This window comes from Phyllostomus hastatus, unplaced genomic scaffold, assembly GCF_019186645.2.
Source record: "Phyllostomus hastatus isolate PE091 unplaced genomic scaffold, TTU_PhHast_1.1 phas_scaffold_345, whole genome shotgun sequence".
Classification (NCBI taxonomy): domain Eukaryota; kingdom Metazoa; phylum Chordata; class Mammalia; order Chiroptera; family Phyllostomidae; genus Phyllostomus; species Phyllostomus hastatus.
In genome coordinates, this window is record NW_025334024.1 from 13,144,501 (window position 1) to 13,172,006 (window position 27,506).

The 27,506-nt window shown below is 39.2% G+C and overlaps 1 protein-coding gene across 1 annotated transcript in view; it reads right to left on the reverse strand.

Moving 5' to 3' along the window:
- HYDIN (HYDIN axonemal central pair apparatus protein) overlaps positions 1 to 27,506 on the reverse strand; it is a 322,142-nt gene that overhangs the window by 190,102 nt on the left and 104,534 nt on the right. Inside the window, exons 10-11 of the mRNA XM_045819132.1 lie at positions 21,327 to 21,426; positions 4,480 to 4,598 (exon numbers count right to left, since the gene is read on the reverse strand). Coding sequence (XP_045675088.1) covers positions 4,480 to 4,598; positions 21,327 to 21,426 — 219 coding nt within the window. The remainder of the gene's footprint in view (positions 1 to 4,479; positions 4,599 to 21,326; positions 21,427 to 27,506) is intronic.

Below are 27,506 nucleotides of genomic sequence, written 5' to 3' on the forward strand. Positions count from 1 at the left end.
TTTCACGTAAGCATGTGGCTGTATTACTTAATAGCAACACAGAGACAGTGGCAGGAATTAGGGCCAAAGGAAAACTCAAGGGGAGAAATGAATAGTCTTCTCTCTTGAATATTCAAAGATGGGAGCTCCAAGCCAAAAAGTAACTTTGTGTTTTTGTCTCATCTTTAAAATGAAGTCAGTCATACATACGTATGTCATACATAGTCATGCTCTAAGGACTGGTCATAATCACATCTACTGAAGAAGAGCCTTAAAGTACTGTTTTTTAATACTCTCTATAAAGTAACCAAGGGAAGGCAGGAATTTCTCTCACATGCACGAGGAGGCTGAGACTAAGTGGCCTACTGAAAAATAAAAAGCAAGTCAGAATAGAGGAGCAAGAGCTACTTATGCCTGTGTTTATAATGCAGTTTGATGAGTATAAACATGACATCATTGTGGATTCCAGATTGCAAGAATTGTCTTTGCTGTGGCATTAGATTTCATTCTGTTGGGATATTTTTATCTCAGAGTCTATTGGGTATGCTTATGCAAGCAATAATTTTACTACAGAAATGATTTATATACTAGTTTTATAGTCTATATACTAGTGTTGTGGACCCATGTCACTGTCGGTATCTGACAGCACACTCGGTATGTGTGAAAAACTCACTCCTGGCAATCAGAGTCCTCCACAGCTAGCTGAATCTACCACTCCCACTCCCACTTCCCACCATTCCTCTCCCTGAACCTGCGCGAGAGCTACACAGTTCTATTCCTGAGCTTCCAAGAGACAACCTCTTTCTTGCCAATGCTTACACCTAAACCTATGACCAGCACATTCTATTTATGCAGGAGCTGCCCTCAATGCACACTGAAAGCACTGGAGGAACGAACCACAGGAGGTGGTGAAGAAACATTGAGAAAGGCATGTGGGAAGGTATGTGGAACCTACATTCTGTGTCAGGAACCTAGAAGCCAAGGGAGGAGAACTTCCAGAAAGGGTCAAAATGTGGACAGAGGTGAGAAAGAATAAGTTCTGAGGGAATCTCACAGATTTTTAATTTTTTTACTTTGAAAAAAAATTTTACCTTCACCTGAGGACATTTTATTCATTGCTTTTAGAGAGAGGGAAAGGGAGAAAGAAAAACATTGATGCAAGAGAAAAGCCTTGATTGGTTGCCTCCCATAAGACCTGGGATCATAGGCAAACTGGTGGTCGCACACGTGCTCCTGGACCAGGGATTGAACCCGCAACCTATGTAATGTATGTGCCTGACTGGGAATTGAACCCACACCCCTGCAGTTATGGAATGATGCTTCAACCAAATGAACCACACTGGTTGGGGCCCATATTTCTAATTTTTAATTAGAGGTCATCCTTGTCCTTGAAGAAGAAAGAATTCCAATAGAATGTGATTGTAGAATCCAGAGTACAAATGTTTGCAGAGTGAGTGGGTGCAGAGGAAATGGCGGTTGATTATTCTAGATTACGCTTTGAGATTAGTGGTGGAAAGTGAGACTAGGGGTGGCAAAGCTGTGGGAGGGTAAGGTGGAGGAAACCGTGCGTGCGTGTGTGTGTGTGTGTGGTGACTAGTATATAGTGAGTCAGCTTTGCCACTGACTGACTAACTGTGTGACCTTGGAACCTGCTTTGCTTCTCTGTGCACGTTTCCCCATCTGTAAAATGTAAGCACTACTAACTTCTTTGCTTGTTGTGAAGATGAAATTTATTAATTTATGTAACTTTTAGAATAGTGCCTGGCAAAGAATGCTTAAAAGACAGTGATTGCTATTTATATCCCCAGTGCTAAGCAGAATGGGTTTAAAATTCACCCGAGCTTAAGAAGAAATTTACATGCCCTAGTGGGAACTCAAAGGCAACTCGAAAGCGTTATGGTAACTCGAAGGACCCTTGTTCTTCTCTCTGAGAAGATGCACAATTGCCTTTTTTATTTTTCTGGTTAACAGCAGTGTTTCCCACAGATTTTCTATAAGGTGCCAGCTCCTTCATTTTCAAAACTATGCATGTCATTCTCCCCCTGACAAAGGAGCACCTACTTATGTGTACAGAATCTGCCAAACTGTTTGGGTCACAGTTCTGAGACCATTTGATTACCGGTAATACCCTTACCACACAGTCCAACTCCTCGGAGAGAAGAAAATTGATAGGAGAACTTCCCCTCTCATTTGTTTTCCTTCTAATCACACTGGGGAAGCATGTATACCCATGGGTTTCTGGTTTATTCTTTGTGGATCTGCTAAGCTCAGCAATGGCTAAGGGCAATAGGTAGTTATTCAAATTTGTCTCAAGAAGGTAACGTAATAAATTGAAAGAGAGATGCAATGAGGCATCAGCAATAAATATGCAGAGAGTGCAAAATATTCCCACCAGAAGCACCTTACCATGCCCTTCTCTGCCAGGGCACGGCTCTCCCAACTGTCCAATCTGATGCTGCCCCTCATTTAACACTCATTTAGCTGGCTGCAGTTTGCTTTACTGTTCAGATCTGGGAGGGTGAGAAGTGGTGGTCTAAAGGACATTTGTATTAAATCTGCAAGAAACTATTATTACATTCAGGGAAACCCTATCCATTTTGTACCAGAACTAAGGGTTCTTTTCTGACTCGGCATCCATGGGACACAGTCTCTAAGAGGTAAGGGAAGTTCACACTGGATAAATTCCAGACAGAACATCAATTCAGTAACAACTATTGCACCTTTTTATTTCCGTCCCTAAGTGGTGTTTGTTTTTCAACACAGGACAATGCAACACAGTAGCTGTGCCTTTTTTCATTTTATGACGGTCACGTGACTGATTTCTTTAAATTGTTCTCTCATGTATATTCCATTTCATCATGACATTAACATCTCTGTTTACCTTTCGAATCATCCCATTTAGGACACAATTACTCTAGGGAATGTGGGGACAAGTGGCACTATAGAAAACTGTCACATTTACCTCCCCTGTGAGGCCAGGCTGGGCTGAGAGCTAAGCTGGCTGTAGACTAGATTTGCACATGATGAGAGTCTGAGGGTGAAAGGCCAGCAGTCTGGTCCAGAAGACAGGGGGCCCTGAAACCCATTGCTCACTAACATTTACAAGCGGTGTGACTTTGCCAGTGACTTAATAAATGTGATAGAGTCAAGTTCGCTGTTCATGGAATCCCTATCCTCTTCTTCCTTTGCTTACAGCTTGACTACATTTCTCAACCACCCTTGCAGTTATGGACAGCCAATGAGATGTGAACAATATGACATGTACCACCCCCAGTGCCACCTCCAGTACACATCTCTCCTGGGCAACCCTCCGTGCTTTCTCCTGCCAGTGAGGTTCATATGAGGCCACAGAGCCACGAGATGTAAGGAGACTGGGATCCTCATTCTCTGCTGGAGGAGGGCCACCTGCTGATTAGCAACCTTGTCTGGGACTTGATATAAGCAACAAAAGAGACTTTTGCCTATGTTGAGAAAATATATTTTTGGATTTGTTTGTTATAGTATCTAACGTCAATTACCTTAACTAGGAAAGCTTCTCTAAGCCCCAGTGTCCCCATCTATAAAGTGGGTACAGTCGCAGTAGCTACTCCATAGGGGTTGTGTTAGGACTACATGACCAAATGATATATGTGTGCTCAACATGCACACAGGGTGACATTGAGATAGAAAAAGCCACTGTCTGCCTATTTCTTCTTTGTTCCGTAGGTACAATAAAACCTACCTTTCCCGGTTTTGTAAGGATTGGGAACTACACACTTATAAATTGGCATGCATACATAATAAAGCATGGACCTGACACACTGATTAAACCTCAAGCACTCACCAAATAATAACTTCCATTATTACCTCTATAGAAACATAAACACTTATAATTTGCAATCTTTCTAAAATAAAATTCCAATGGTTATAGTTTGATGCTGTAAAAAAAAAAGTGTCCTAGACACAAATTCATGATGAAGTGGCACTTGAAGTAACTTTGATCCTTATAAACCCATTAGAACATATTTTAAAAAGTATCATTTTCTATTTAATTGGACAGAAACCACAATGATTGGTTTTTAAATCATGGGTTGGAGACTAGTGCACTCAGAGAAAATTCTGAGGTGTGAAAAAAGCTATCCTCTTTAGGACATTCTGGAAAATGTAGGTTCTCTATCCTCTGATCTGCAGGATTTATGTTGTCGGAGAACAAGCATTAAACAGATGGGAAGATGTATTTATGGAGTTCCTCTTTATAATCCACAAAATGATGAGGATAAAACCAACGAAGTTACGGCTTTGCTGTTTTCAGTGAAGCGAGAGGGGCTGAAGAGAGGGGAGGAGCCGCCCCACTCGACAAGGCCGGGAGAGGGCAGAAAGAGGCGGATCGCGCTGGGGCCTGAATACAGCGTGGATGGTGGCAAATGCAGGTGACCGCACATATTTTCCATCAATAAAAACACACACGAAATAAAGCAGCTACACGCTGCTGGACCCTCAGTGAACAATTCTAGCGTTTACCTCATAACAATGCACAGATCCAACAAAAACTTTTCCAATATCCAGCAATTCAAAGTTGAAGTGAATCTTCGGTCCCATTCCTTCCCCTTTGATTCGAAGGGGCAGACGGATCTCTCGGCCTGTAAAAACAATTCAAACTTTATTACCCGAGTGATTCTTTATTACTCCAAATAGTCCACAACTTGTTGCCAGTGAAGGACTCTGGGTTATTGCACCTGCTTCCTGCACTGAACTGGAGGAACTGCAGTTCAGCCAAGGCTGAAGATTTAGTTTAGTATTAAGAAACAGGAATATTGGTAGTTTTTTTAATCTTTAGGGAACAGCTAATATTGTAATTTAGGCTGACATTTTAGCAGGAAGAAACAATTTAAAAAATTTAAGTCAATCTTAACTGTACCCTTCAGTTTCTTATAAAGGAATTTCTCTAAATCAGAGAACAGCGACCACTGACTGATGCTCCCCAAAAAAGGGGTCACCACACAGCTCCAAGGGACGCTGCTCACACAGATTTAGGAACAGCCAAGGCACTAAGGAAACTGAGTCTGGGAGTCTTTTCTTACTTTGCAGTTCCTTTCCTGTAGACCTAATGGAACCCACTAAGCAGTGCCCTTGTCACACGCCCACAGTGGACCCAGGGTCCATACAGACAGCAAGCCTCGCAGGGGTGTCCAACCTGCGGCCGCGGGCTGCATGCCGCTCAGGATGGTGGTGAATGTGGACCAACGCAATATTCCAAATTTACTGAAAACATTATGAGATTTTTTTGTGATTACATGTTACAATGTACTTAATGTGCAGCCCAAGACAACTCTTCTTCTTTCAGTGTGACCCAGAGACGCCAAAAGTTTGGACACCCCTTCTTTAAAGTACTGACTGGTTGTTTTTTTTAACTTTTTTTTTTATAAAGTACTGATTGGTTTTGTTTTCTTTTTTAAAAAATGGGAAAATCTCCACTTGATAATACATAATCATTATAAAAATATTATAAAGTAGAAATTCTCTCATAATTCCACCACCCAAATATAACTATTGTTAGCATTTTGGAGCTGATCCTTCCATACTTAATCACACTTAAATACTGTTAATGTAAATGAGAGCATATGCTGTATATTACTTTATAACCTGCCTTTTCATTTACAATAACTCTGGGACATTCTAACACATCACACATAAGGGGGAGGTGAATATCCGTAGCCAGTCTCTTCTGTGGCTTCCAACGTTCCACTGTAACAAGTTATAATTTAATCAATACCCTCGAACATACGTATGGCCAATTTTCCTCTGATCTCTTTAAACACTTTGAATATATCATCCTGTTGTGTCTTGTCTTCCACCATTTCTGCTGAGAACTCGGCTTATCGTCTTACTACTCATTTGAGTTAGTGTGTCTTTTCTTCTTACTGCTTTAAGATTTTCTTTTTGTCTTTGGTTTTCAGCAGCCCTACTACTAAATAGTATTCCCAGGTGTAGTTTGTATTTATCCTTCTTGGAATTTGTGACACTTCTGGAATCTGTGGATGAATGCCTTTCATTAGTGTTTGGAAATTTTTTAGTCATTATCTCTTCAAATATTGCTTATGCTCCATTTTTTCATTTATTTCCTCATATGCATGTAAACATAATATTTATATATTTATAATAGAATATATAATGGAAATATATATGACCTTTCTGCCACATTCCACTTGCCTCTTAGGCTCTTTTCTGTATTTTGTCTCTACATATTTTGGTGTGAATATTTTCTTTTGATTTATTTAATTTCCAGTTTATAAAATCTATCTCTGGCTGCATCGAATAGACTACTAAATCCTTCTACTGAGTTCTTAATTTGTCATTGTAACTTTCCAGTTCTAGACTTTCCTTTAGATATTCTATAGTTTCCAGGTCTCTGCTCATCTTGTCTCTACTAAGACTATTTTTAAAATCTGTACCTGATAATTCTAGTATCTGGCTCCCTACAGGTTTGTTTCTATTGTTTATCTAACATTCCACCCAGTTATTACCTCCTCACATGCACGGTTGTTTTGATTGAGTCTGATCAGTGTATATAAAAAACTGAAGCGATAATTAAGCCCTAAAATGATATCTTTCTCCAGCTTCTGGCCAGTGACTAGGGAGCATCAGCAATCCCAGATGACCTAATCTAATCATTTGTAGTTTAGTCTGTGAGAGAAGTAAGCCATGTGGCAAATATTTTGAGTGGCTATTTTCTCTATTCTCCCAAGAAGGGAATGTAGCTAGTACTATCCTAGATATAAAAGAGAAGTTAATTCCTCATACACAATAGATGCCTTACGACATTAGTGATTAATTATCTCTTGGAACCCCAGTGCAGAACTGCCTTAATCAAGTTGACATCTGAAAACCAATTCAAAACTGAGTCATTGTGAGGACTGGTCCTTTTCCAGGCACTGCTTCACTGGGTCCCGTCCTCCAGCCTGGGGGACTACTGGGGCCGGTTCTCCTTGGGCATCCAATTAACGCCTGTGTTTTCTTCCCTAATGCAGCTTAACTTTTCAGCCTCTCTGCAGTATCAGCCCAAAAGTCAGTATTGCTAAGAATAAAGAGTCCTTCCACCCATAGTTTAATGGTCTTGGTTCTTTCTTCACCTGGATGTTGGACCCACAATTCTTCACTCTTCTAGTAGATCTGTTTCATCTTCAAAACAGGTTTTAAAAAATACTTCCCCTTGCTCTTCTATCTGTTCTGAGAGAGTTGATACGAATTACCGAACCCACCATTACTGGGAAGAGAGCTGCCAGGACAGAGAGAGGCACATCTGATGTTCTGACAGCTATGGGCATACTGCCCTCCAGGACGATCGCAGCCATTTACACACAAACAGCAACGGTATTGTGCGGCTCCTGTCTCTCCACGTCCTCCTTGGCAGTAGATACATCACCACTTTTAAAAATCTTTGATAATTTGACAGGTTTTCCTTAAATTTGCATCACTTGAATTTCAGTTATTGAAGAAAAAAATTATGTGTCTGCTTTGTGTGTGATATTCTGAACCTGCAAAATACTTTTGATGCTCTTTTCGATGTATTTTTCAGTGTTACAGCAAATACACTTTGAACAACCAAATGATATTCCTAATTTATTATCATTATTATAATACTTTGTGACATTTTATGTTCTGCTGCCTTCTGGGGCTATTTAGCTTCTGTATCTTAACTGCCTTTGCTCCATGACTGTCTTTTTAAAGACAGGACTACCTATTCTGTGCCCCTCTAGTTTATGGAAACACAGGGGTCATTAGGCAAGTATCATTTTGATTCTAAGATACAAAAGCAATCCTAGCAACATTTGGAACAGCTGATTTCTTCAAAGGGTTCCCCAGTCCATCTGAATCCTGGAAAAAAGATTTCTCTAAAGATAAGGTATTAGTGTTTGCAGTGCTCTAGGACATAAGTAAAATTTTCAGAGAGCCCAAATCTTGCCACCCTACTCCATTATTTTGGTGTTTAAATCTATTGGTGATGATTTGTTCTCCTTGGTCAAGAACAAAGTATTTTGACAGAGATCCAACTTCTGGAATGTCAAAGAAAGGGAACTGCAATATATTGTGGAACAAACTGCAAGACTATTTATAACTGTCAGGCTTAAAGCTTTCCCCATCTGTTACCTTGACTGCCTTCCTAAATAAATAAATTTTAGAAAAGGAGATGTGTTGTAATAAAGCAGTGAGCTGATGTTTCTTTGGGAGTTATTAATTACTTCAAAGGACTCTGTCTTCTTTGTATCTAGCCCCTTCCCTCACCCAGGATGGAATAAGAGTACAAGAAATACCCAGCCTTGCATTTACAAGAGTTAGCCTAAATTTTAGGAACAAGCCTAAGGGACTAGTAAGCTAAAAGGACAGATTCCTTATTAGAAGAGCAAACTATTTAAATGTTTTTTAAAAATAGGGCAGTTTCTCACCTCTGATTACATTAACACCTTGTTTTCACACAGAAGTAGAAAAATTTGAACAGCCCTGAAATCCCTGAATGCAGTAGATTGCACTGCATTAAATACCAGAAAAATGTAACCATGAGCTTTCAAACACTTGCCATCTAAAATATCTTAGATGTCCAATCTTAGATGTACTTGAGTTCTATTCCTGTGCAATAAGACAAGAAAAGAAAGGTGGGTTATAAATGGGAAGAACAAACTGCCATTATCACATATTTTAGGACTATCTACCTGGAATATCCTAAAGAATCTAGAAATAATCTTTTAGAATAAGTAAGATAGAGTAAAATGGATGGTTATCAAGTCAATCAATATGCAAAAGTCAGCTACATTTCTATACCCAGCAACAATCAGAAAAATGAATTCTCAAGATACCATCTGTAACAGAAACAAAAATAAAGTACCTAGAAATAAATCTAATAAAATATACTTAAGACCTTCGATAAAAAATGTAAAACTTTATTGAAAGATACTAACAAAGACCTAGGTAAGTGGAGAACTAGGCTATGTCCTTGATAAGGAAGACTCAACATCATAAACTTGTCAATTTTCCTCCAACTGATCTATAATTTTAATGCTTTAATAGACAAAATGCTAGCAGGTAAAATTTGGTGAAATTTGGTGGTTGATCATAAAATTTAAATGTAAAACAAAGGGCCAATAACAATCAAGAGATTCTTAAAGAAGAATAAATTGAGGGGTTTGGCCTTTCATATATTAAAAGCTATTATAAAGCTACTATAATAAAGATAATTTAGTGTTGGGGAGAGTGCAAAAATGACTAAGGAAAAAGAATATAGAACTCAGAATAAATGCACACATATATGTAAATGTGATTTATGACAGAGCAGGCATTGGATATCATTAAGGAAAGAGGGACTATACACTTTAAATAGCTCAAACAATTGGGCACCCATATGGGATCTGTGGTTAGATGAATAACAGCCCCCAAAGATATCCACATCCTAGTTCCTGGAACATATAAATATTACCGGAAATGGCAAAAGGGAGAATATTATCTTATATGGCAAAAGATGAGACTAAATTAAGAATTTTGAGATAGAGATATTATCCTGGATTATTGATAACTGTAAGTGTCTTGAAATCAGGTAGTAGTAGTCTAATTTTATTCCTCTTTTTCCAAAATTGTTTTGGCTATTCCAAGTTCTTTGCATTTCCATATGAATTTTAGAGTCAGTATGTCAATTTCTACAAAAAAAGCAACTGGGAGTTCAATTTGGATTGTACTCAATCTAGAGATGAATTTGAGGGATAAATAACATCTTAATTATATTGAATTTACTTACTTATTAACAGGGTATAGGGTAGGGTTTAGGTCTTTAATTTCTCTTAACAATGTTTTGTAGTTCAGTGTATAGGTCTTTCACGTCTTTTGTCAAATTTATCTCTAAGTATTTCCTACTTCTTAGTGCTATTATAAGTGATATTGCTTTTGTTAATTTCTATTTTCTACTGCTCATTGTAGAGTAATAAAACTGATTTCTCTCCACATAGATTTTGTATCATGCAACCTTGCCATATACTTTTCAGTGCTCATTTAAAATATTCTCTAGGCCTACCTCCAAATATTTTGATTCAGTAAAGTACAGATGAAACCCCCAAATCTAGATTTTTAATAAGTGGATTCTTTAAGGACATCATCTCAAGAAACATACAAACAGTGTTAGCTGTGTTAACTTACGACAACACGTCAGAGTTAGCTGTCTCTGTCCATCCTTCAACTTTAAATACAAAACCCTGGTGCACTGTGGGTGGGAATGCAGACTGCTGCAGGAACTGTGGAAAACAGTATGGACTTTCCTCAAGAAACTAAAGATGGAACTGCCTTTTGATCCAGCAATCCCACTGCTGGGACTATACCCTAAGAATCCTGAAACAACAATTCAAAAGAACCTGTGCACCCCAATGTTCATAGCAGCACAGTTTACAATATAGCCAAGTTCTGGAAACAGCCTAAGTGTCCACCAGTAAATGAGTGCATCAAAAAACTGGTACATTTACATGATGGAATACCACGCAGCAGAAGGAAAGAACTCCTACCCTTTGCAATAGCATGGATGGAACTGGAGAGCATTATGCTAAGTGAAATAAGCCAGGCGGTGAAAGAAAAATACCATATGATCTCATCTATAAGTAGACCTTAACAAAACAAACAAATGAGCAAAGTAGAACCAGAGACCCTGAAATAAAGAACAAACTGACAGTAACCACAGGGGGTGGGCGAGAGGGGTAATGGGGGATAGAAGAGGAAGGGGCAAGCAAAGTTAACACAAATAGAGGACTCATGGGCATGGACAATGGGGGGATTGACTGTGAATGGGGACATGGGGCAGGGGAGAGCAATGGGGAAAAAGGAGGGACAACTGTAACTGAACAACAATAAAAATACATATTTAAAGGTAAATAAATACATAAATAAAGCTTATTAAAAGTAGGAAAACAGGAAAATATACATTTTAATACTTATCCAAGCTCAAAAGAAAGAAAGAAAGGAAAATACCAGGTGCTAGAAAAGGAAATTTAGAGGTTTATAAAGTACATACAGGCCTTGCCTTGCAGCCTAGTGGCTTCCGTGGTGTTCAGTCTTAACTGAAACTCAAAGAAACAGGACATAAGGTTTCGTTCCCATCTGGGGGTGAGCGTTGAACTTAGATTCTCACATAAACCCAGGACTTTCAAAAGGATGCCTCTTCCCAAAAAGGACACTAGAGAAATCCTGCCTATTGGTATAGGGAAGCAGTGATGAAGCGTGTCCTCTACCTGTCACTCGGAGAGTGGGAAAAGGCTCCTATGAGAAATCAAAGTTCTACCCACAGGTAGGGGATCCAAATTTACACTAGATTACAGGTGAAAGAATCAGAAGCTGAGGACATAAGTTACAGGGTCCTTGTCAAAAGAAACAAAAAACTGCTCTGAAGGAATACTTCCATGATCCAGTCCTCATGCTGCCTTAGTCTGTTTGGTTGGGCTGCAGTAACAACAATACCATGGACTAGATGACTTAAATAACAAAAGTTTATTTCTCACAATGCTGGATGCTGAGAAGTCCAAGACTGAGGCACTGGGATATTCAGTGTCTCATGAGAGCTCACCTCTTGACTCATGGATGCTCTCTTCTCACTGTGTGCTCACATGGAGAAAGGGGTGAGGTCCCTTCTGTAAGGACACAATCCCATTCATGAGGGCTGCACCACATGACCTCATCAGCTACAAATACCATAGCACTGAGGATTAGGTTGTCAACACATGAACTGGGGGGGGTGGTGACATAGACATTTAGCCCATAGCACATAATAAAGATGACCTCACAGTGTAAACACTTCAAACCATCTGAAGAAACAAGCCAGTGAGGAAAGTCAGTGGTTACCACTAACATGCAAATTAGTACCCCAAGAGTTTGAGATAACAGAAAACTCTTAAATGAAATCTAACATAGCATTCTTAAAATCTTTAAAGAGGTAAATAAAGAAATAAAAACCATAATAAAGGGGAAAATGAAAATGTTAAAACTATAAAGAGTTTCTAAAACTAAAAAAATCAAGTTGATGAAAAGAAAAACTCAATAGATGAACACACCAAGAAGTAGACATAGCTACAGAAAGAATTAGTCAACTGGAAGGAACATCTTGGAATAATACCCAGAATGTATTATAGAAAGACAAAGAAATCAGAAATATAAGGAAGTTAAAAGCCCTGGCTGGCGTAGCTCAGTGGATTGAGTGCGGGCTGTGAACCAAAGTGTCGCAGGTTCGATTCCCAGTCAGGGCACATGCCTGGGTTGCAGGCCATGACCCCCAGCAACCGCACATTGATGTCTCTCTCTCTCTCTCTTTCTCCCTCCATTCCCTCTCTAAAAATAAATAAATAAAATCTTTAAAAAAAAAGAAGTTAAAAGATACAGCAATTCCATGGGGAAAACATATATCTAAAAGAATTTCCAGAAGAAGAAAATTGAGATAGTGAGATGAAAACAACATTGAAAAGATAATTTCAGAGAATATTCTAGAATCAACAAAAGGTTCTTAGATTGAATAAGCGTATCAAGTGCTGAGTAAAGGCAAATCATCACAATGAAACTGTAGAACACCAAACATAAAATAATTCTTAATATCAATTTGACAGAAAAGATAGGTAACCTAAGAAATGACAACTAGACTGCAATAGATTTCCCCCATCGACAATTTGGTGCATTGCTCATGCCATGAGGAAGCAAGTGGGCACAAGGGGAGGCCACAGATAGGGATTCCAGCAAACAGAACCTAGCGAGGTTCCTGCCAACAGCCAGGGATCTACTGCCAGACATGTAAGACGGATGAGCCATAAAATGGTATCAGCCTCCTCTACCTTCAAGCTTTTCTAGTCCTCTCCATGTGGAGCAAAGAGGAGCTATCCTTCATGAATACTGACCAAATTTCAGATCTGTGAGTAAAATAAATGACTGCTAGTTGTTTAAAGCCACTAAATGTAGGGTAGTTTGCTATACAGCAAAAGATAAATGAAACAAAGTGGATTAAACAAATAAGGACTTTTATTCTGTTCACAAGACAAGCATATGGGGAAGTGTGGATTTGGGGGAGGGGAGGGTTTAGGAGATTAGGGCATGTTGGTTGTTGTTGCTGGTGAGGATGGAAGGAATGAATGTTGATAGGGTAGCTACTTTCCTTCCTGCTCCAGAACCATGCAATTACAGTTGTTATAGCTTTATGTTTGTTTTTCTTTTTCTTTCTTTTTCTTTCTTTCTTTCTTTCTTTTTCTTTCTTTTTTTCTTTCTTTCTTTCTTTTCTTTCTTTCTTTTTCTCTCTCTCTTCTTTCTTTTTCTCTCTCTCTCCCTCCCCCCTCTCCCTCCCTCCCTCCCTCTCTCTCTCCTTCCTTCCTTGTTTTCTTTCTTTCTTTTGATCTTTTTTTATTGATATAGCTTTTAAAATCACTTTTAACACATGGTGGGGCTAGTCTTCCAACATTATTCTTGTGTTACTGAATTTTCTAGACAACCCTAGTTTATTTATTTCCTTCATAAAAACTTTGAAATTGACTTATTTAAAAAAAAAAACCTTATTGATATTATCACTGGAATCACATTACATTTATAGGGAGAAGTGACCTAGCTATGATGGTGATCTTCCTGACTAAAAACATAGGTATACATTTCCATTTATTCAAGTTTTTTTGTATTCTACATGCATATTTTCTACATATATACATATTTTATATTATTCCCTGTATTTTTATTTATGCTTGAAATATCTGATAACTGAAAATATAATTTAAAAAGTAGTTGATCAAGAAAATAATTTCTTACTCATAGGACTCAGAAAACTTATATTATTATGCAGTTGCAGTTGGATGGGTTTTGAGGAAGAAAAGCTATATACATGAACAGTATTTATTACTCACTTATTGCTGAAAACACAAAAGTGTTTTTAATGATTGGGGTGATTTAGCTTTCTGTTCACTAAATCTAATTAAATCTCCATTCTTTAGTTTAATTAGGATAAGAATCAAAAGCCTTAAACTGTGCTAAAAACTTAGATGTTTCTCTCCTATGGTATGCACAATAAAAAGGGACAATTAGGTTTCATCTTAATTGGCTCTTTAAAGGGAGCAGGTATATTTGGAATCATTTCCACCATGCTGATGTTCTGCATTTGACTCTGAAGCACCCATTAACGATGCTATCTACATTTCACAGTTTAAATGAGAAAGTGTTGCTTCCTTTGAAGTTCCCATATGGTGATCCAAACCAAATATATGCTGTTTCCTTTTGAAAATTTTAAAAGGTAATCTTCATGATTAAATTCAGAATTTCAACATTCCATTGAAAAGTCAAGATAGATGAAAGATCAGTTTCAAGACCTTAGATCAAACCATCAGCAAGTCTTTATAAATGCCTAATATGCAGGTCTAACTAATTCTAAGAAAACCTGAAATCTTTAAATGAAAAAAAACCTTCAATCTTAGATGAACTGAAAAGATCGTAATGATGTTACATTTGCCATCATCACATCTTGCTTGGCAGGTCACTCCCCTGCTTCACCGCCCTCAGCGACTGCCCACTGCACTCGGGATGGAGTGGATGAAGTCCAAGGTTCTCAGTCTGGCATTCCAGGGCAGCCTTCTGTGGACTAGATCCTACCTGCTACTCCAGCCTCTAGCTTCAATTCCTGCCCCCACTGACCCCCTCCCAAGTGTCTCTGTCTCTCTCAATCTCTGTCTTTCTCTCTGGCAGCCACACCCTAAGAGTGTGTGATTCTTTGTCACTTCATGCTCTTGTTACATGTTTTCAAAGTACATCCCTGCCGGAGATGCCCAGCCACAACCCCTCCAGTTTTTTCTTCACTAACAAATACTTCAAGGATCACTTTCTCTGAGGAGCCTTCCTTGAAAACCCTAAGACTGAGCTGTGTGTTCTATACCCTCTTCCATTACCTATTCACTCACTGTGGAGCATTGCAATGTAGCTGTTGGTCTGTGGGTATTACCCCTGCTCATTTCTGTGTTATCTGAGGGTACAAACTGTACCTAGGTATAAAGCTTTTGAAAGAAAGAAGGTTGCAGTTGGGGATTATGGGTTAAATTTCGTGCATCCTGAGAGGCCTCCCTCAGGACCAGTGGTACTGGCCTTCCCTGCAACTTCCAGTCTCTGAGCGTGCATTCACACAATGGCACATATACAACAATGAAAAGGAAATGTGATTAGAGCTACGAGCAACACCATGGATGAGACATGCAGATTGACTCCAATGATGTACACTCCCCAAACAGGCAGTACTAAACTGTATTGTTTAGGGGTACCGACATAGGGGTAAAAACTATAAATGAAAGCAAAGAAATTACGATCATCAAAGGCAGAATGGTGATGATCTTGAGGGGCGGCTGGGGTGAGTGGAGTGTGAGTGGGAAGGAACACACCAGGGGGCTTCCCGAGGCTGAACATATTTCATTATTGACCTTCATAGCAATTATATAATGTTTGCAGTATGATTACTTGTTATAATGTATATATGTGTGTATTAATTCCCTATTGATCTATAACAAATTACAAGTTTTGTAGTTTAATGTACAAAGTTATCTTAAAAGTTCTGCAGGTCCTGTTTAATCACTGTGTTGTACACCTGAAACTAATTTAATATTGTACGTCAACTGTAATTACAGTTTTTTTATTTAAGTTTTGGAGGTCAAAAGTCAAAGATGGGGCTCACGGAGCTAAAATCACGGTCTGTCATTTCTCGGGCTGCTTTCTCGGGCTCCAGAGGAAAGCCCGTTTCTTACCTTTGCCAGGTTCTTACACGGGCTGCCTGAACTCCTGGCTCTTTCCATCTTCAAAGCCAGAAATGGCTGGTAGAATCTTTCTCATGTCACATCACTCTGACACTGAGACTGGTAACTTCTGCTTCCCTCTTCAACACTTCAGGGCCCTCATGGTTACATTGAGCCCCTCACATAATCCAGTATAATCTCCTGAGTTTAAGGTCAACTCAATAGGAACCTAAACTCCATTTTCTGCCCTAATTCCCCTGTGTCATATAAGGTAACGTGTTCACAGGTGCTGGGAACATGGACATATTGGGAGGCCATTACTCTGCTCACCATAGCATGCATTATATATATTTTTGAATCTATGTTCTATTTCTCTGTGACAAAAGGTTAAAAGTTCAATTGTGGTAAGTAAATAAAAGTATTCATATGCAATCATGAAAAAAATGACACTTTTAAATTTAATGTTATGGAATCTCTAGGAAATATTTAAAAACCAATCTCAGAACCATTACATAAATTATGCTATCATTCATGGAAAAAGGTGTGAGGGGAAGCATATCTATATGTATTTGCTTCTATCTCTCAAAACATATAGGAAAATAAAATCAAAGCAAAATAAAATAAAGCAAGGGTAGGAGCTTTTCAATCTGCCTAAGAAGTATTTCTTAGAGACCTAAAACCAAAAGATTTTACCAACCCTTTGAAGATAATAACAAGGAATCATTGACGGCCCTTGAAAAGACACACAGAATTGCATGGAATTACAGGGAAGATAATATGGAATTACTATGTAAACAAAACCCTTCCCTAGAGACTGTGTCTTTTAAAATACCACTAACAGAATAAAGAAGAATGTCATGCAGATGGAAAATTATACTATTCAGTTTACCCAGGATGTGAATCCTGTGGCAGAAGTCAGAATTGCAAATGGAACAATAGATCGATACAACTGGTTATGTGATGTTTGGGAACCTCCTGGAGAGCAGCCAACCCCCTTGGAATCTGGCCAAGCACAATGGCCCAGGGGAGCCACGGAGAGGAGGGAGATCCCACCACCTGTGGCGTGGGGGCCACTGGAGCATTTCCAGCCGTGTCTGAATACTGACGCACCAACATCTCCTTCAGACCCACGAAGCAGTCCGGGAGAGACGATGCTGGTCTGAAGTGCAGAAACAAACTTCTGTCAACACGGAAACCCCCATGCGTCCTGCGCTTATCCTGAGTCCGTGCTGAGAATCCCACAGTCCTGGGCAAGGAAAGGCTAGATCACACTTAGCTTCATTCACTCATTCCTTCTTTTTTTTTTTTTCATTTATTTGATCAATATTTATTCAGTGGCTTTAGCTTCCTGGTGCTGAGAGCATAAGACATGGAGTATGATTTCAATATATAAATATTTAAAGTAGGCAAACACTATTTGGCTTAGGGATGAACTCATAGGTGATAAAATTATATGTTAAAATAATAAAATGACTATCATAAAAGTCAAGGTGATAGTTATATCAGTGGAAGGTGAGATAAACATCATCAGGAAGGGACATGTCCCTGGGGGAGGTGGAGGGTAGCCCATCCTTCTGCACTATTCTTAGACTGCCCGACCCCTCTATGCACAGAGAAAAGTGACTGTGTAGATAGTAACTGAAAACATTCTGGGGACAGCAGAAAAGTAGAATTTTTGCACTTGAAAACACTAAGGATTGTGCACTCTTACCAACCCCTCCCAAGTCTAAAATAGTCACCACAGCCATAATCATTGGAAATTTACACATAAAACAGCAAAGGCAAGTAGTACGAGCTCCCCTGAAAATCAAACCCATTTTCTCATCCTTATACACAAACAGACAACCACGGACCGGAGGCATTGGAAGGAGCCCTATGAAGGCATGGCATGATGCCCATGGCACTCTGGGATTTCCTAACTAATGAATATCAGTATTTCTCTGGGCTTCCTTACTTAATAGCTTTGAGTGGTATTTAATGCTATTTATTACTCATGTTTGATGATTAAAATCTTGTTCTTTAACAACAGATAATCAACCCTGTAGGTCTAACATTGGATTATTAAGATTTCCAAAAGAATAAAATAAAAAATGGAAGGAAGTATGTAAAAATAAAAAAAAAATTCCCAGAGCTGAAGGATATATGAGTAATCAAACTCAAATGGCCCTAGAAAGCTGAGGAGGAGCAATTAGAAAAACCCATTTTTGGACAAAACTTCACAGAGGGAGATATAATAGGCCACCTATAAAGAAATGGTAATTAGGTGATCTTCAAATTTCTTAATTTTTACAATAAAGTTTATGCAATGTCTTCAAAGTTCTGAGGAGAAATTATTTTGAACCTAGAATTACCTAAACTAGGGAGTGAATTTGGAGGCATAATGAGACATTTTCAGATATGCAAGAATCAAAATTTGTTTTATACTCCCCTTTTAAGGAGGTTACCTGGGCAAAGTGAAAGAGAGACGATGTAAAGGAACACATATTGGAAATTTTATTTTTTAACTTTATTTTTATAGTTACTACAATTACAGGTGTCCCCACTGCTCCCCCACTCTTTGCTCACCTCCACCCCGTCCCCGCGCCCCCCTTCCCTCGGGCCACCACCGCACTGTCATCCGTGTCTCGGTGCCAAACTTACATGTCCTCTGGCTGATCCCTTCACCTTCTTTCATCTGGTCTCCCCCTCCCCACCTTCTGACAGCTGTCAGTCCATTCCATGTGTCCGTGCCTCTGTTTCTGTTTCATTCATCAGGTTATCTTGTTCATTAGATTCCACACAGAAGTTTTTTAAAATCCTGGGTAACAACTGTGTAGGAGGTGACTCATCTGAATTAGAATAAGAAGCTGGTGGGCTCTAAGAAAAATGTCTTTAAGGAGAAGAGAATGAATCCTAAAATTAGATAGCAGGGAAGAAATGAGGAATTAGAAACAACAGGGGAAAAACTCCAAAGCTGTACAAGAGAGTCCAGTCGATTATGAAGTATGCTAAGACGAGGCATAACTGTGAGAAACCAAGGGACAGTAAAGAAAGACAGTGTACTTCATACACATTTAGGACTATCCTTTGAGTGATTAAAAGTTAGAACAGCTGACCCACAGGAGATAAGATGCAATCTGTGAATACGATTTGTCCCTTCAGTGCATAAAATTCAGGTAGACAAAACAGAAGACTCAACTACAGTTGTCAATCATGACAACATAAAAGCAAAACAACTCCCAGAAGGTGAGAGGGAGAAACAGGGTGGAATGGTGTTGGGCAGGTTAGGAGTCTCAATATCCTTACCAGTCAAGAGATATTATAGGGTTGACAAAACACAAAATACAGTTTTAAGTATATTAATTAAGGTTGTCAATAAAGTTCACAAAATGAAGAACATAAATTGAAGCAACTGGGTTGCCAGGGACTGAGATGGGGGATGGGACCTCCTGCAAAGGGGCACGAAGGGACTTCATGGCGGTTGTTACGGGACTGTTATGGTTTGTACAAGTTCGCAGAACTATGCCCCCCAGTCAGGTGATTTCACTGCCTGTAAATTATAACTCAATGAGCCCAGGAAGAAGTAGAGGAGATGTAAGAACTAAATCCTCATCTATCATACTGGGGACTCAAAAGTAATGTGTGAGGTTGATAAAATAACAAATAACAATAAAAGAATAGAATTAGGAAGAAAAATTAATTATACCACAAGAAATGACTAAACACGGATGGCTATTTAGCTTTATAATCTTATAATCTGAATATTCACTGAAGTCAGCAAGTGTTTAGAATTCTGAAATACTTGTAAAATACAGAAAAGGACCTAGAGTAGTGCAGAGAACCTCTGTACATCCTTAGCCCAATAATCTTTATGGCAAAAGATCCAATCCAGGCTCATACGTTGCCCTACACATCGTATTGCTCTGGGCCTCTTCCTTCTGAAATAGTTCTTTAGCCTTTTCTTGACTTTCATGATCTTGATATCTTTGAAGATTACAGGTTGGTGATTTTGTTTTATTCTTCACTTCGGGTTAGTCTGATGTTTCCTCATAATTAGACCCAAGTTAGGTATTGGGTTTTAATATCATTGAAGAGGTGCAGTCCTGGCTTGTATGGCTCAGTGGATTGAGCACTGGCTTGTGAACCAAAGGGTCGCTGGTTTGATTCCAAGTCAGGGCACATGCCTGGGTTGCGGGCCAGGTCCCCAGTAGGGGACACTCAAGAAGCAACCACACATGGATGTTTCTCTCCCTCTCTTTCTCCCTCCTTTCCCCTCTCTCTAAAAATAAATACATAAAATCTTTTAAAAAAGAGAGAGAGAGAGATGCTGTGTTCTCATTACATTCTAGCAGGTGGTCTAAGAAGGTAATCTCCTGTATTACTACAAGTATTAAATAAAATCACATCCACCAGCTTTCTTCAGTGTAAAGTTAATTTTCTCTTCTTTATAATTGATAAGTATTTGAAGGGGAATATTTTGAGACTACAAAAATCCTATTCCACATCCCATTTTCAGCCATTAGTTTTAAGATCTATTGATGCTTTTTACCTGAATTGGTGATTACTATGGTTGCCAGATGGCAAGATTTACTGAGTTGATTCTGAGTCCTGTTTATTCAATGGATTATAATCTATTCGGGTCATTATTTACTTTGGTTCTCAACTTGCTCCAAATTTGGTCAGTGGGAGTCCCTCTGCTGGTTTCTGCGTCATCTGACATTTCTCTGTCATTCTTTGAGGTCCCCTTACTTTCCAGCACAAGAGGATGTTCCAGGTTCATCTTGTTCTTTGTCTGCTTTAGTCCTAGAACCAGTTAACTCTCTAAGGTTCCTTTCAGTGGAGGGGGATTTAGAAATTGAGCTTTGGGTTCTAGGTGTGCTCATTGCTATTAGGGTCTCAGAGCTTCCGGGACCTCAATGGACATGACTGGGAAACATGCATATGTATGCACATACACACATTTGCATACATGTATATTTTTCTTCTATAAGTCTGCACATTAACAACTGTCATTCATAATGGTAACTCCAACTCCATTCCAAGACCAGAGGGCTCATCTTAGTCCTTCTCCTTTCCATATCTTCAGTTCCCTTCTCCAAGAACAAAAAATGCTGGCTCTTGGTATTCTCAATACATTTACCTTTTTGCTTAATTCCTCTCTGTATATACAATTCCTGAAGCCATCTGGTTGCCACCCTACTTGTACACTCTCCTTGTGGCTCGAGCCACTGCCAGACTACCCTCCCATCCCACCTGGCATACATTATTTTATAAAAACTTAGAAAGGAAAAAAATAAGTAGCCAAATACTATGAAAATACCAAAAATATAAATTGTGAGACTCTGTTCGAGGAATGTTCTCACTGGTCTAAAAATCAAAAGGAAACCCAGATTCATGGTTTCCCATCCCCAAACCTTCCACACTACAACTGTAGTATATACTTCAAAGTTTGATCTCTTCTAGAAAGAAGTGAGTAAGTGCATAGCTTAAGTCAATTATTCCTCTGCTGATACCGTGCACTGCCCATAGCCAACACTCACTCACACACTCACACACTCACACACACAGACAGATGCACCCCACTTTGTGTTCTGGGCACTTCGTAACTGCCTTTACCGCAGAGGAAGTCTTTACCTGAAATGTCACAGTAAACAGTCATTTGGTAGAGCCTGGCTTCCAGAGGGTTAAAGTACACAGTGATTTCCGCTGATGAGTTGGGCCAGACATCACCTTCCTGAACAACAAGAAAGAATCATTAAAAAAACAATATGATGAAGGGAAGGTGCTGCTTTTAAGTGGTACTACTATTATGTTAAAACTCCAGGAAACTGGAAGGAAATATTTTTATAACAGATAAAAGAAAGCACTATTTTACTCAACAGAGAGTTAACTTAATGCTACTTGTTAAAAGGTGGTACCAGTTGGAAACAAGCTTCAAAAACAGTTTCAGTGAGTTCATGGACATATAATAAGCTTATATAACTAATAATTATGTTACTTTATAATGAGGATATTTAAGGAATTTTAAAAATGTGTGTATTCAATGAACACTCATTGGATGCCGATGTGTGCCCAGCACTGGGCTTCGGAGATGAAGAAGCGTGCGGTCCAAGCTCATATGCCAGATGGATGATAAATATGTACACAAACATTTTATAACACACATGTTGAGTGCTGTGCCTATATACATAAGGTCCAGATGGGCCTCAGAGAAAGGAGTACCTAACTTCCTTGGTGGAGGGACCACATCCCTAACTTCTGAGGTGACAACATAAGGAAATACCCTTATTCTATGAAAACATAGCAGTGACCCAGGGAAGAACAAGGGCCAGATCAAGCCGTGGTTCTGATCCAGTGTGCTATTTCTCATTTTAATTCAAACCACTCGTAATGAGGAAACCAAGTTTTAAAAATTTTGTGATGCACACGCCATGTATCAGAACTCCCTTGAAAAATACTTGGTACTAAACATGTAACCTGAGGCCTCTTCATTAACTTCCTGGGGCAGTAAAAGTGGATGCATTTTTATGCCACTTGGGAAGACTAAGAGGAAAGTATTAGAAAATTAGGGGAGAAAAGTGTGCATTTTTTTTCTATGGTTTTTGTAAACAGAGCCAAGTGGGGCATATGTGATAAACACATCCAAAGATCTACTTAGGTGGTGGAGCCTAACAAGGAAAGGAAAACGAAGGAAAGGTGACATGATAAATAATCAGCCTCCAGTTTCAGACAGTCCCCAGTGCATATTCCATTTCCAGGCTGGCTACCCGTGGACATGGTGCTGGAATAAAGAATCAAACAGAGAACAAAATGGTCTGAAGTGCAGGCATCCAACGGGGCGGGGGCAAGGAGGGCAATCCAAAGCCAGTTTAGGTTTGTCTATGAAGGAAACAGTCTGGCCAATGTGCTTCCCTGGCAGCATCCCCCAGACTCCAGGATTGCGGACAGGCACAGAGCCTCCGAGGGGCAGAATGAGGGGCTGTGAGTGCCATGGGGGTCCTGGGAGCTTTCTTCTCCCACATCAGGTTGTGATTGGGTTGGCCAAAAAGTTTGTATGGTTTTCTTCTATAAAATAAAATACATGTTTTTCATTTTTACCAGTAACTTTATTGATTTGGATATTTTGAGCAGGTTGGCTATTTCTGCTTAGTATAATGTTGGTTTTTCTCAATTAATGTCTCAATGTGATCACTATCTACTTCAACTGGTCTACCTGACCGTGGAGCATCGTCCAGTGAGAAATCTCCAGCACAAAAATTCGCAAACCACTTTTGACACATTTGATCAGTCACAGCACCTTCTCCATACACTGCACAGATCTTTTTTTTTTTTTTTTTTGCATTCAGGTGTGTCTTTATCTTTCTTGAAATAATAAAGCATAATATGCTGAAAATGTTGCTATTTTCTTCTATCTTCAGTATTAAAATGGCTACATAAAAATTCACTAATTTTGATCAGTTTTTTTAAATGCATGCTGATATGACAGCTGTCACAATACAAACTAACAAAATTGTTTTGAATGAAGTTAAAGACAACTAAATGCTATTAGAGCCATTGTACAGAAAAAAACAAATGAACTTTTTGGCCAACCCAACAGAATGAAGGCTCCATGAGTGAAGACCCTGTTCTATCCCCAAGACCTAAGCCAGAGGTGACTCCTGTAAGTGCTCAATGCATTTATTGAGTCAACTATATCCATTCACTTTGCACACTATACAGTTATTAGCAGATGCTTATTCATCTTTGCAGCCTACTTCTGCCATTTTCTCTGCAACTGGAAGCACGAAAGCCTTACAATTTAGAGTTGGCAGGGACCTTTGAGATCGTGCAGGGAACAGGAAATCCTTCAGCACTTTCACTTATTTAGGCATTTCACTGTGGCACTTTTCCAAGCCTTGAAAAGTGTCTGTCCCCTTCTGATAAATTGAAAATACCTGGCCCCTTTGATTATCGGGGGTCTTAGTGATATGGAGTGCTAGGAACACTCATGACTAGAATGGGCAGAGAGGCCAGGCAGGAGAGGTGGCTCGTCCATTCACTGGTATATCACTGGGCATTCCATCTCAGAACACTTGAAGACCTGGATTTGCTCCCAACCCATAAGATAAATGTACTGCCTGGTGGGTTTAGACTCTGCTCTGTTTGGGAATATAGATTGGATGCAGCTAACCTGTTCCTATCCAAGCTAACTGATCAAAGGGGCCACCTTGGACCCCTAAAAACTGCTAGAAAAGTCTCACCAGAATGGTAGGAAATACCTCCCAAAATGATACTATAAGTTAGATAAGCTTAGTATATGCAGGCAAATTCAAGGGCTTTATGATTTTGGGTAGGCCAGATCACTTTCGAAAGCATTATCCCAGCAAGAGAATCCGGGGTCCACGTGCAGACAAGAGAACAACACACTTAAGTTCTCTCCCAGAAGCACTCTTGGACCCCCCATCATCAAAGAAATCTGATCATCAGAACTGGTGGGCTGGGAAAAGGCAGGATAAAAACGCTCTAGAGAGGCAATCGGAATCTCCCCAGAGAAGGAAGCCTTGACCTCTGGATGTGACCCAGAAGAGGATCGTCTGGTGTGGGGGCTCCCTGGAGGCTGGGAGGCCCTTCTGCTTGGTGAGGGACTCCAGTGCAACGGAACCTGAGTCCACAGGGCTCAGACTGAGCGAATGGGACTTCAGGCTCAGTGTTTTCTTATCCTGGGCTGCAGTTGTTTTGTGCTTGTGACATTTGCTGGTAACTTTCAGTTTTACTCAGCCCAGGGACATAATTCAAGGACAATCTTATTCTAAAAGCCTCTCTTGGGCTTGTATCAGGCAATGCGCATTAAGAGGGCTGTGTGTATCTGTAAAAACAGAAGCGTGGCCATTCAGTTTCCTCCTGCAGAGGGGCGCTTTCAGTATTAGGTCATTTGAAGGAGTTAGAAAGATGTACAAAGACACTTATTTTTCAGTTGGGATTAAAATAAGTATTAAATAATGTCTATTTCTTTATAGCAAAAACTCAATATAACATTTTCTAGCAAATCTGAGAGAGCAAACCCCAGACGCAGGCGATCAGCCTAAAACAACCCTACTTTCATTTCTATATCTTTGAAAAAATTCATATTACTCCTCTAACACTCCTGAAATTAACTTCTATGTCATTTTACATCTCTGAAAAGAATTTTTCTCTCTTTATTGCCCAGTTCTAAAGTTTCTTTCTGAAAACCAAAACATTCAGAATTTTCCGTCCTGGCTCTGACATCGATAGCCTTTCTTTCCAGTCTACGAAACTAGCTTCATCCCACGGAACCCCCCGCTACTGTACTTTCCTTCCACACACGACCCTCTCCCATCACAGTTCATTTCCAGGCTCCAAGTGAGAGACGGGTACACAGGATATACTCAGTAAGTGACTATCACCTTGCTTATTGAAAATAACTGTCAAGATGGGTTTCAGTTATATTGTAACTACCTTCCTTCTTGGGCTTAATGTTCTGTTTTTCCCTCAGATTCATAACTGTATTTCACATATTAATTAAGTGACCTGCTAGAAGGAATTAACTTTGAATTTTCAGATCTAACACTAACTCCCACAATGTGGCCTTTGGTCAAATATTAAATCTCTCTGGTACATTTACACAATGGAATACTATGCAGCAGAAAAAAATAAGGAGCTCCTACCCTTTCTGAAAACATGGATGGAACTGGAGAGCATTATGCTAAGTGAAATAAGCCAGATAGTGAAAGGCAAATACAATATGACATCACCTATAAGTGGAAACTAATCAACAAAAAAACAAGCAAGCGAAATAGAACCAGAGACATTGAAATAAAGAACAAGCTGACAGTGACCAGAAGGGAGAAGAAAGGGGGGTGATGGGGGAAAGTAGGGGAAGGGAAGTCAAAGAACATGTATAAGGGACACATGGACAAAGCCAAAGAGGGGTAGGATTGGGGGTAGGATTGAGGGCAGGAGGCGGGGGTGGGTGAGGTGGGGGGAAGTGGTGGGGTGAAAATGGAGAGAACTATACTTGAACAACAATTTTTTAAAAAAGAAAAGAAAAAACCTCTACATTTAATGTAAAAATATATACCCCTGGAGAGGAAACTTCATGTTTCCTATGGAAGAAGAAGAAACAAGTGACCTGACAGACAGTTCCAAGACGTTCTGGAAGCTGTCTATGAACATAATGCCACTGGTTCATGACCGGCGATCAGTACAATCATGAGAAGGGTGTCCTTTAAACATGCTCTCCTTAAAAAATTATATTGACAATGATTAAAGTGGCTTTTTAAACAATTCCCCCTTGAAAATCCTTAATAAAAAATAAAATATTTTAGAAATGACCTTCCTTCCCCTTTCTCTATCACCCATTTCTTTCCTTCCTTCCTTGCTTCCTTGCTTCCTTGCTTCCTTCCTTCCTCCTTTCCTTCCAATGAAGGGTTATTTCTTGCAAATTTTGTAAAATCAAAACCCGAACTGCAAGAACAGAGAATGAAATATGTTTAAGTTACTTGGTTTAGCTGGAAAGCAGTTTACAATATGACTTGATACCTATATTTATCATATAAAATAGTTATTTTAATTTCTAACTCACAATTAGAATAGTGATCCAAATGTTTGCCTACTCAAATGTTCTATTTTGCAATCATCTCTACCCTGAAAAGATACTGAATCATACCTAAGTGCAAATCATAATATTTGCAGCCATAAACTGAGAGCTCATGTTCCCAGCACTGTGTTATCTGGTTCTATCTTTACAACCTTGTGAGGTAGTAGTATCCCTTTTTTAAAGATGAGAAAGCCAAGGCAAAAAGAAGTTAAGTATCTCACTGAAGGCCACACCAATGGTAAGTGGCAGAGCTGGGTTTCTGTACTTTTTTCTTTAACATCTTTAACCCCACTGCAATTGTTACAAAAGGTCAGGCCTCACCTTTCTCCCATCATAAAAAAAAAGCCACAAGAAATTTTAAACCACTGCAATTGATAATCAGAGGTAAATGAAGCCAGCACGACCCGGCGTTCCTGTTTGGTAAACATAACAGGATACCCTGGCGTGCTCATGCGTTCAGGTATCTTGGAAGGTGATTCACAGGATGTCCTTTTGGATGGCACAGTTAGCATTGTTATTTTGCAGCTCTGGAGTAATGTATCGGTAGATCTGCACCAAACTTTCCTGGTTGGGCCAGGGTTCGGTCAGCTCATAACAAGGTCAGTGAATAATGACTTCAAAAGCAGCTATAATGTGTAATGAATTCCATCATGTTATATGAAAATGGAAATACTCTTAACTACATAAATAAATATTTTTAGCTATCTTATCATATGTAAGGAAAATTTAAAGAATTTCTCTTGGGAAATAAAAACATCCTCTTAAAGTCAACTTTTTATTAATCAATCAGAAAAAAAAAGCACCGATTAGAAACAATAATATGTTTCACTAACCAGAGTTACCCTTCTAGAACTTTCCAGAAAAATGAGAGAAATCATGGCTCACTTTATCATCAGGGCAAATAGAAGTTGTCTCAAAGAGAAATAGAAAAGAAAATGAAAGCAAAAAATATCGAAGGTGAACTATCCTAATTATTATTGAGATAAAAGATCTGATTGGCACGTGATATGCAAGATTTTTCTGCTGCATTTTACCCCCTCGAACAAGAAACCAAATTTAGTCAAGCTTTGATTCTCAAAATAATGACCAGAAAAGTTTCTAAAAGAGGAGTATAAGACTTGGTCAGCCGTCAGAGGAAGTTTTACAAAAGGCATGTGTTCTCTTGGATGAAATAGCATAACCCATGTACGGTAAAAATGCCAGTGGGGTTTTATAGA